Source organism: Triticum dicoccoides, chromosome 3A (genome assembly GCF_002162155.2).
Source record: "Triticum dicoccoides isolate Atlit2015 ecotype Zavitan chromosome 3A, WEW_v2.0, whole genome shotgun sequence".
NCBI lineage: Eukaryota > Viridiplantae > Streptophyta > Magnoliopsida > Poales > Poaceae > Triticum > Triticum dicoccoides.
The window spans coordinates 495,150,396-495,161,250 of NC_041384.1; the positions used below are offsets into that span (position 1 = coordinate 495,150,396).

General features: G+C 46.1%; 4 protein-coding genes across 4 annotated transcripts; 1 reads left to right on the plus strand and 3 right to left on the minus strand.

Moving 5' to 3' along the window:
- Positions 1-1,219: 1,219 nt before the first annotated feature.
- LOC119268763 lies at positions 1,220-5,508 on the plus strand. Its single transcript, XM_037550468.1, has 12 exons — positions 1,220-1,385; positions 1,466-1,564; positions 1,665-1,749; positions 1,891-1,960; positions 2,372-2,432; positions 2,573-2,626; positions 2,794-2,947; positions 3,037-3,133; positions 3,541-3,650; positions 4,046-4,152; positions 4,859-4,969; positions 5,050-5,508. Exons 1-12 carry the CDS (start codon positions 1,299-1,301, stop codon positions 5,164-5,166), a joined length of 1,152 nt encoding a protein of 383 aa, XP_037406365.1. The 5' UTR covers positions 1,220-1,298; the 3' UTR covers positions 5,167-5,508.
- A 199-nt stretch (positions 5,509-5,707) lies between these two features.
- On the minus strand, positions 5,708-7,057 carry LOC119268764 (reticulon-like protein B9). The gene is made up of 5 exons (XM_037550469.1): positions 6,938-7,057; positions 6,646-6,826; positions 6,381-6,522; positions 6,075-6,144; positions 5,708-5,899 (listed from the first exon to the last, which is right to left on the minus strand). Exons 1-5 carry the CDS (start codon positions 7,035-7,037, stop codon positions 5,733-5,735), a joined length of 660 nt encoding a protein of 219 aa, XP_037406366.1. The 5' UTR covers positions 7,038-7,057; the 3' UTR covers positions 5,708-5,732.
- Positions 7,058-8,547: 1,490 nt separating this feature from the next.
- On the minus strand, positions 8,548-9,408 carry LOC119272469 (LEAF RUST 10 DISEASE-RESISTANCE LOCUS RECEPTOR-LIKE PROTEIN KINASE-like 2.1). The gene has a single exon (XM_037553952.1). The coding sequence runs from the start codon at positions 9,406-9,408 to the stop codon at positions 8,548-8,550; it is 861 nt and encodes a 286-aa protein (XP_037409849.1).
- Positions 9,409-9,426: 18 nt separating this feature from the next.
- On the minus strand, positions 9,427-10,848 carry LOC119272470 (acidic endochitinase-like; the record flags this gene model as incomplete). Its single annotated transcript, XM_037553953.1, has 3 exons — positions 9,912-10,848; positions 9,753-9,788; positions 9,427-9,602 (listed from the first exon to the last, which is right to left on the minus strand). Coding segments are annotated over exons 1-3 (1,149 nt in total), but the record flags the coding sequence as incomplete, so codon positions are not given.
- Positions 10,849-10,855: the final 7 nt, after the last annotated feature.

A 10,855-nucleotide genomic window follows, 5' to 3' on the forward strand; every position in this document is an offset into this window, starting at 1 on the left:
TAACCCTCCGACACTCCGGTTTTCTCCGAAACCACCCGGAACACTTCCGATGTCCGAACATAGTCGTCCAATATATCGATCTTTACGTCTCGACCATTTCGAGACTCCTCATCATGTCCGTGATCATATCCGGGACTCCGAACTACCTTCGGTACATCAAAACACAAAAACTCATACTACCGATCGTCACCAAACTTTAAGCGTGCGGACCCTACGGGTTCGAGAATTATGTAGACATGACCGAGACACGTCTCCGGTCAATAACCTATAGCGGAACCTGGATGTTCATATTGGCTCCCACATATTCTACGAAGATCTTTATCGGTCAAAACCGCATAACAACATATGTTGTTCCCTTTGTCATCGGTATATTACTTGCCCGAGATTCGATCGTCGGTATCTCAATACCTAGTTCAATCTTGTTACCTGCAAGTCTCTTTACTCGTTCCGTAATACATCGCCCTGCAACTAACTCATTAGTTACAATGCTTGCAAGGTTTATAGTGATGTGCATTACCGAGTGGGCCCAGAGATACCTCTCCGACAATCGAAGTGACAAATCATAATCTTGATTTATGCCAACTCAACAAGTACCATCAGAGACACCTGTAGAGCACCTTTATAATCACCCAGTTACGTTGTGACGTTTGGTAGCACACAAAGTGTTCCTCCGGTGATCGGAAGTTGCATAATCTCATAGTCATAGGAACATGTATAAGTCATGAAGAAAACAATATCAGAAAACTAAACAATCAAGTGATAAGCTAACAGAATGGGTCAAGTCAATCACATCATTCTCCTAATAATGTGATCGCATTAATCAAATGACAACTCATGTCTATGGTTAGGAAACATAACCATTTTTGATTAACGAGCTAGTCAAGTAGAGGCATACTAGTGACACTCTGTTTGTCTATGTATTCACACATGTATCAAGTTTCCGGTTAATACAATTCTAGCATGAATAATAAGCATTTATCATGATATGAAGAAATAAATAATAACTTTATTATTGCCTATAGGGCATATTTCCTTCACGATTTGTCATGAAAAAGTGTTTGGTTTGACATGCCTAAAAATCGGACATTGGCTGGATATTCGGATTCAAAAAATTTTACTGACCTGGTGAGATGTTTTAAGAAAAAGAGCCCTGGTGAGATTTACCACGGACTCAATCTTTGATGCCGGTTGGTACGGCTCCAAGGTTCGCTGCCGTGCCACAGACCCATGCTGACCGGACGAATTGCCCCGTCGTCTCTTGGTAGCGACGGGCATCCAACAAGACCGACCGAATCGCGATGGAGACCTGGGTCCGCGCCGCCGTGGAGGCCATCCACTCGTCTCGAGCCCAAGCCGTCATCTATCTCGCCGGCGGCGCCTCCCAGGTACCGCCCTCTTCTCGGCAGCTCTACTGTAAATTTGTACTCGCCAGATTCCCAACTGTTGGACACCTCGACCGCCGCAGGCGCTCGGTTGGCTCCTGTCCGTGCCCGGCGCTTCTGGCAGCGTCCTCGAGGTCGTCGTGCCCTACTCCAGGGCCTCCATGGCGCAGCTGCTCGGCAAGGTAAACGCACCCGCATACTCTCGAATTCGAACTCCTTTGAACTTTTCTAGGCACTCATCTGACTGACTGACTGACTGACCGACCATGCTTTGGTTTCCAGTTGCCCCTGCAATTCACAAGCAAGCAGGCCGCGGAGGACATGGCACTGGCCGCGTTCAACCGTGCCCTGAAGCTTTCTGGGCCAGGTCTGTGCCTCTGTGGGTGTCTGTCTTCTCTAACTTCATAACGCTCGATCTGTGGATCATTCTGCATACGAGCTTACAGTTTGCACACGACATAATCTGTGTTTGCTATGAATTTAAGTAATTGGGTGAGAATACTCTCAGGTCTACAAGTAATGGGTGTTGGATTTACTGGGTCACTCGCTAGCGCACGCCCAAAACATGGTGACCACAGGTATGCCTCGCAAACTCCCCTATACAGTAGCAATAATTAGAGGAACAAAGAAACCACCAAAGCTTTTACAGTTATCCCTTTAGTGGTTCTACTTCTCGGTAATGTTTACAGCACCTAACCCAAAGCTTATCAGTCATTAGAGTTAGTTTTCTTTTGCGAGAAGTTATTAGAGTTAGCTAGTTAACTGAGTACAAGTTAACCTGTTATTGACACGAATGCACTTCTTGCTTACAATTTTTTTTAATGTGCCTATGTCATTTAGAGCTTTATTGCTCTAGTTTCTATGGCATAGGAGCCTGCATACATGATGTATTACACAAAATTCCCAGCTTTTGGAGTGTCAGGGCATCTAAGTTTGTTAAGTCTGCGTCTTTCTGCTCTATATGATATTTGACACTCATGTTCAAATAGGTTTTATGTGTCAACGCGCACGCAAAATTGCCTCAGGACATCACATGTAACATTGTCGAAGGTACTACCAAAGCTCTTTACTCTTAACAAAGCATTTCTCCTGGAGTCAATGTCATGATTATGCTCTGTTTCTGGGCAATTTTTGCATCCTGGCATTTACAGTACTTTTTTGAGAAAAACTTCTATAGCATTTTTATGTAGGGTTTACGGAGCAGAGAGGAAGAAGACAAGGTCTCAAGCTGTTTTGTGCTTAAGGTTTGTTATATATACTAGGTCTCACTGGTAACAGTTGATTGGGCATCAGATTAGCGAATAGGAGCAACCAATCCTGAGAGTGTGATCATCGTGTCAGGACCAACAGTACTTTTCCTTAAACGATATTCCCAGTTAGCTCTCCCTTATAAAAATCTACTGCGCTCCAGGCAATCGCAGATGCATGCAGAATTTCTGCAACCATTCAGTCAGACGTTCAAGAACCTGAAATTCCAAAAGAAAGTGTGGAACAATTTGATGAAGACCAAGAGCTCCAGCAAGTTATTGATGGTCAAGTCTGCATGAAAGTTTACCACTTTGCTGGTATACCCTGACACTCAAAATTGCTCTCTTTTTCGTACTAGAATTGTTTCATTTTCATTCTTAATCATATTATTATTCGTCATTTGTAGATCCAACGGAAAAGAACTTCGACAGGAAACTAATTCTACCTGGTTCATTCAATCCCTTGCATGATGGCCACCTTAGGTTGTTAGAAGTTGCATCAAGGTGAGATGTAATCAAATCAAACATTTGCACAGCTGGATTATGTCATTCTAAAAATTGGCAAGGCGAAATATATCAAAATTATACAAAGTAATGTGTAAAATTTTCTCTGCTAAATTGGAAGGTGAGATAAAATGAAATTAACTATTTGTACAATTGAATTTTGTCATCCTAAAATTTATCAAGGTAAAATATATAAAAATGGGTACGGAGTAATGTGGTGTAAAATGTACTCTGTTAAGCTGGAATGTTTTTTACAGTGGTGACTTAATGGAAAACTGATAATGCAATAGCGTTTCAATATAGCTGTTTGTGTAGCAAATATCTACATCATTTTATTAAAACCTTTCACTTGTTGAAGCCCACAAACAGTAATGGACCTTTTATTTTCATGAATCTGCTCATTGCAGCATGTGTGATGATGGGTTTCCGTGCTTTGAGATATCAGCAATAAATGCGGACAAACCCCCCCTGTCTATTGCAGAAATTAAGCGCCGTGTCGAGCAATTCAGAAAAGCAGGTATGCATATGACTAACTGCTGTGGTGCAAAATATTACAGTCGTACTTGGATTTTCTTACAAACTATTTATCACGTGGCCTACCCTCTATTTTGCTATTTTCCTGGTGCTCTTATTCGATTGCTATGCCAATCTAATAAATGTGCTTTAGTTTGAGGTTACAGAGATATATAATTTTGTATTAACTCGTGTAGTCATCTTTGCTGATATATCGTTTAGCAGTGATTCTGGGACACAGATGTGTCCAGACATGTTCCTTACTCCGTTTCATCAATCACCATCTACTACCTCTGTTTCTTTGGCTTTATGTGGCAAGATAAAACTATGTTTATCTGTAAGGGAAAACTCATCCAATTAATCAGTGATTATGCGAGTCTTTGATTCTTTCTGATGCAGGGAAGAATGTGATCATATCTAACCAACCGTACTTTTATAAGAAAGCAGAACTTTTCCCAGGCAGTGCTTTTATAATTGGTGCAGACACTGCAGCTAGGCTTGTAAATGTAAGTTTGCTTGAGTTGACCGTTAAATTACAGATTAGTTAGTTTGCTTTCTGAGATTAGCTTAACAACTGTTCCCTTTTTCATTAAATATAATTAATAATGAAATGCTTTGTGGCATTCTTCTAAATGAAAAGGCAGTGCTCCTGCCGGTTCCTCAGATTTTTTGTATACATAATTAATAATGAAATGCTTTGTGGCATTCTTTTAGTTTCTTATCAGCTTATGCTTACTTCCGAATATGAAGTGTGATATGCCATTTAGTCATGTGAAAGAAAAACCCAGCGTCTACTGACATGGTTAAGTGAAAAAAAAACTGCTCAACTCGGCATTTACAGTATTGAGCTCTATTAAGCCCAGATTGCATTTCTGCATTGGTTTCTATGAATGGACACACCCCCACCAAAAACATGTTAGTAAAATGATATATCCAATTCCAAAAGGAAGCCTTTTCCTATGCAAGCAAATCTTTTCAGCTAGGCACCTAGCATCAGTGCAGCATTTAGTATAATCGTAAAAAGTGAAATTTCATGTGCAGCTGATTTAGATGCCATTATTGTAAGTTATAAACATAAACTGATTTGTTATTCAGGATATATTTGGCTGAATCATATAATTCTCGAATTCAGTTATTGAATGCTATCTTAGAATGGATGTTCGACAATTGAGTGTTTTATTTTTCAAACTAAATGAAGTTTACTCATGGCAGCCTAAGTATTATGGAGGTGACTACAACAGAATGCTGGAGATTCTTCTTGAATGTAAAAGCACTGGCACAACATTTCTGGTTGGTGGTCGAGAGATTGAAGGAGTATTCAAGGTATGAAATGGCCTTGATGTTTTGTTTTACATGCACTGAAATTCTTTGTCTGCTCATGTACTTCACTATTTGTTTTGAAGGTCCTTGAAGAATTAAATATTCCAACAGAGTTGAAGGACATGTTTATCTCTATACCAGAGGAGAAGTTCCGCATAGACATTTCATCTACTGAATTAAGAAAAAAACAAGGGCTCTGATGTCTCGAACACTTGGTCCTATCCTACACCAGATTCAAGATGTTTTTCTCTTGGGCGAAGCTTTGCAAATAGTCATGGCAGTGTTTGATTTCATAGTTTTGCCATGCAAATAATAACTGTTATGTTTGTATTAGTAAAGGCAAAAACACATTCCATTAGTACTACAGATGTCAGAAGGCGATGGTGGCCCTGTTATTTTTTTCTTGAAAGCCATGTAATCTTTCTGTTTGTCTTTTTGGGTATGCTGTTATTGGACACTTTTCATGTGTCATACATGTACAGACTCATCGGTGTCACAGTGGATACTGTTTTTGAGATTATAGCATCAGAGGTATTCTCACATAGATTGCTTCGCTGATGGAGTATGCTTGTATACATTAATAGGTACCGTACATCTGGATGCTAGCAGTCAGGTCTGAACTCAACTGGTGTTTCATCAACTTCGCCTATCTGGGACTTGGTTCGTGCAATCATATTTTCTTATAGCAGGTTCATTTTTCTTGAAATCTACTCCAGGATCTTGGTTGGAATTATTATTATGTCCTGACAGCTTCATGGAGTTTATTTTATCTGAACTTCGTCTTGACAGGGCCTCTTGGTATTTTGTTGAGCAAATTGGAATCAACCTTCTCATAGAACTTCTTGATGTCTTGGCCACCCCTTGCAACGAGATGGTCCACTTCTGTCTCGTAATGTTGGTACAACACTGGCAAAGTGTGGGCACACAAGAATCCTGTGAAAGTAAGAAACACATACTACTTGTTATACTATTTAGAAATTTCAGTTTTACATTTTTCTGTGAGACTGCATTAGTTTATGTGTTCTCCTAGCATCCTTTCTGTAGTTACTAGTTAGTTCCACCTTCTGTATTTGGTTTTCTTGAACGTTACTATTTCTGTTCTACTTACCAAGGTAGAGTAGGCTTGTGAAGCTGCAAGAACCTCCAATCACTGACAATAACAGCAGGGATCCTACCACCTTATAACAATAGTAACAATTTGAATGTCAGTACAAGTTTAAGTTGAAGAGCAATAGCAAAATAACGTTGTGAACTATATTGGCTAAACGTTGATTTGAGTGGCATGTCATGTCTAATCTGGTTGATTCAGATCTCTTAAGTGTTTCTGTATTAATCCATAATGTCGATCTGGAACAAGACTTGTCACATGGTTTGTCTTTTCTTGACTAAGATAGCAAATAAGAGAATTTCGTACCATGAGAAATTTCTTCAGATCCTTTCCACATGCGATATCATAAAGAAGAGATGCAGCATATTCCAGTTTGTGGTGAATGGTCAAGGCCATTTCTCTGAAGGCGTGTTCGGAGACGACGACTTGTGGTATCCTTGGCGGGGCCCTGCGATTTGAAATTGGTCAGCCGACCTTTTGAAATTCTTTAAAGCTAAATACTGGGACAATTACTCAAAAAATAAATAAACACTGGGATATCTCCTCTCCGTGGAAAGAAAGGAAGCCATGCCTGTCGAAGAGCTGCGCAGCATTTGACGCAATGAAGATGGCAAGCATTGCGAAGATGGCGATCTGGCAAAGGAGCGGAACTGCATTGTATTCAACCACGTCGAACAGGAACCATGTCAACGTGGCCCCAGCGAGAACCCCAGCAGACACGTTCCTGTTCTTCCACAGCAGAACGTCCGCAGCTGCAACCAAAGCCCAACATCGGTGTCCATAACTACGTCGGCTTGGGGAGAAACTATGGTGATGCAGATAGTGTAGGGTAATTGCTTACAAACAGAACAAGAATGGCGCACCTTTCCCTCCCCCCAGGATCCGGTGGATCGACTTGTGCCTGTGGAATGGCCCTGCGACGTGCGGTCCGTGGTCAGGATTGCTGGGAAAATGTGGCGGCATGACTTCACGCGTTTGGGATGTTCACCTGATTGATTTGTTAGATGTCTGATCTGTTTAGTTGCAGAAATTGCGTCTTTATAGGCACCTAAATGCTAGTATGAGCTCTAAAGGGTAAGCCTATGTTGACAAGGAAAGGATAGCTTGGCCTGTAGGAGGATGAACAATTGAGGGAGGGGAATAAACGGGTGCAGGGCAAGGGTTTCCTTCAACCAGATGTTTTCTTCGTCAGAGCCCAGACTGAAGCAAGTTTAGCTGTTTGCCAGTAGTTTATGCCAGAAGCTTGCCGGAACTGCACCTTGATGCTCTGTGAACATCAATGGGGTTCTGACCGTGACACGCATCAATGTGAACTTGCGACGCACCCCAGCGTTTCTGCACTCGCCGTCTCCTACTCAAGTGTGAGAGCTTTTGTGACCCGGTGATGAAGATGCCGTCTTTCTTACTCCGCATTTCTGACGGCGCTCTCGTCCCAGCAGCCTCCTTATTCCAGAAACAACTATCGCCATTTCGCCATTGCTCAATGTTGGAAAATCTGTTCAACAAGGCACTTTTATCGGTGTGCTCCACGGTCACCCCACTTCAATTAACAAACGTAATCTGCACAGCAAACCTTGGACATGTCTCGCTAAGCAGCAGCAGCAGCGTGCTTCACGCGACCCGAGCTCTGAAGCAGTGCCGGAGCCCCAAGCACTCATTGGAATGCCCGTGCTCCACCGTTTACGCAACCGTGCAATGCAAAAGCTTTACGAAGTTTTAGCGGCACTGTTCCAGATAGAGCATGGCGCGGGTGCCGGGTGCGCTGTTCTCTTGCTACAAATAGTATGCCAACCCTCTCTTGTGCTCCCAAAACCACCAGACAGAGTAATCCTTCACTGAGAAGCCATGAAGCCCTGCACGGTGCTGTTCCTCGTAGCCGTGCTCACGTCGTCGGGCGCGGTGCGCGGGGCGTCCATTGCAGCGCGCTCGGAGTGCGACCCATGGGCGCTGCGGCCGTGCGCCCCGGCGATCCTCTGGAGCGCGCCCCCGTCCAGCGCGTGCTGCGCCAGGCTCCGGGAGCAGAGGCGGTGCCTGTGCAGGTACGCCAGGAACCCCGACCTGGGCAGATACATCAACTCCCAGAACAGCAAGGAGGTCGCGGCTGCGTGTCGCGTGCGGGTTCCTATGTGCTAGGCTAGCTAGGAATACACGCGCGGCGCGGTTGTGTGAGCGCCGTGCTATTATGCTGTGTTCGTCTTGGCCGTCTCCATTTCTGACATGCTAGCTATTAGCAGTGCTTTGTGTGTCATTGCCATCAAATGTGCCTGTGGTGTTGATGATCGTGCCTTATTGTTTGGTTGGTTTCTTTTCAACATATGATTGCACCAACAAGTTATCTGGCACTAAAACCAGTCCTATACTGACAATAACGAAATGAAGTGCTCATGCTACTCCCCTGAAACCAACACTACACAAATCCAAAAGCAGGTGCATTTCCCTGAACATTGTTTACAACCATGTTTTCTAGTACGCTTCAGGAGGTTCTTCTTGGCAATTCCAGGTCCGCGCTGCTACCCTCCAGCATCTCGACGACTCCGCTCATCGACGGGCGACTCGCAGGCGCGGTCTGCGTGCACCACAGCCCGACTATGATCATCTTCCTCACAAGCTCTCTGGTGTCGCCATTGACGTCCGAAACACTGTTGCAGAACTCATCCAGGTGCTCGTAGAGCCACTGGGCGAAATACTTGCTGGTGGTGTCAGCACCAACCCTGACGTGTCTCTTTGCCCTGACCATCTCCAGGACCATCACGCCATAGCTGTACACGTCGGACTTGTTAGTGACCGGCCCGAATCTCCTGGACACCACCTCAGGTGCGTCGTAGCCATCTCTCTCCCTCGCACCGCGAGTAGATGCTTCGCATAGGTTTGCTACACCAACATCGGATATCTTTGGGCATAGCTCCTGATCCAGCAGAATGTTCCGGGGTTTGATGCTGATGTTCATGCCGTTAGCACCGTCATCGCCATGGAGATAGTCGAGACCTCGCGCCACGCCCATGGCAATGTCGAACAGTTTCTCCCAGTACAGCCATAGCGAGTAGTTCTCCTCCACGGAGTCATAGCTGCTGAGAGCATAGCTTTCCAGGGAGCCATTGGGCATGTACTCGTATATCAGAGCCCTCGTCGGCCCCTGCAAGCAAAACCCCAGCAGAGGAGCGACGTTGTCGTGAGATATTGCGCCGATGCTCTCGACCTCCTTCAAGAAGTCCTTGTCGCCTCCTTTAAAGTTCTTCAGCACCTTCACTGTGATCTGCCGTGCGTCGCGGAGGTTGCCTCTGTAGACATCGCCATGGCTGCCTTGGCCCATCCTGTGAGCAAAGGTCCTTGTCATCCTTTCCACTTCGGAATAGGTGTATCTTTTTGGATGATGAGCTCCCAGTTTTGGTTCAGATGGCTCTTTGCTTGGAGGGGTGGTCGATCCCTCCACAGGAGGCGACAAGCCGCGGTATTTCTTATGGCAGATGAAACAAGTGGTAAGAAGCAGGAGCAGCAGGAAGATGCCACCAATGACTCCTACTATTATATCTGTATAAACAATAGGGGGTTTAAAATGCAATGCATTGAAATGAAATGGCAAGGAAATCACCAACTTCCAAACTCTTGAGCTAGTCTATGTGTGTACTGTCACTCTATGGAGTAAGGAAACATAGTCAGAAAAAAAAAGTAACCACTTACATATTCTCTTTTTGTAATCTGAGGATGCGCCGTTCCCTGTAATTTTGTCAAACAAAATATTAGCTTATACTAAAATTTAGAATAAACGACGGCAAAACAATTCTCAATTGAAAAAAATTGTTATCAGGTCGCTGTAAGCCTGAAAGCAGAAGGTACTACCTGTGTTTTTGTTCCGGTTCTGCAAGTTGCTCTGCAGCTTCACACTAAAACCAGAGACCTTGTCGTAGGAGCGGCTCCACAGCATGACCCCGCCGTAATTGGGCGCGCTTTCGACCATCGGCAGCACCTGCGACACGAGCGTGTCCGCGTCGACGAACCCGCTGCCGGCAGCATCCAGCGACGCCGGCAGGCCGAGGTACACGAACGCCGACGGCAGAGCCGCCGTCCACTGCCCCCACGCGCTCTGGAGCGTGCCCGCGTCCCCGCGCGCGAACTGGCACGGCGGGTTGTTGTAGAACTGCACCCACACGCGGTCGAACAGCCCCGTGGCGAGCGCGGTCTGGAGGGACGCGTCCGGGAACGGGCACTGCGGCGCCGCGGTGAGCATGTACTTCTTGCCGCCCGTGTCGCCCTTGTACAGCGACGTCAGGCTCCTGGCGAGGTCGTCGTAGTACAGCGACGGGGCCTCTATGTCGAAGTCGACGCCGTCCAGCACCGCGTCGCCGAGCGGGCGGGGCGCGGCGGCGCCGGCGGCGGTGCCGCCCAGGAAGTTGTCCCATAGGTAGGTGGCCACGGCCTGCGCGTCGGAGGGCGAGGACAGGTTGTACCCGAGCGCGCCGCCGCCCATGCTGAGCAGCACCTTCACGCCGGCGGACTGGCATGACGCGATGTCGGCGGCGAGGGTCGCGCACGACCCCGAGGGTGGGTCGCAGTGGTCTGCGAGGTTGAGGACCGGAGCACGGCCGGCGCCGAAGATGGAGAGGAACGCGAGGTTGACGTAAGCGTAGAGTCCCGTGCCGCATGTGTCCCTGAGCGTGCCCTCGGTGGCGTTCTGACCCCAGTAGACGGCGATGTTGGCGGTGTCCGCCGCCGCCGCCGCGGCGAGGGCGGACGCCGCAAAGAGCAAGATCGTGAGAATGCCGGGCTTGCCGGGCATTGTTAAA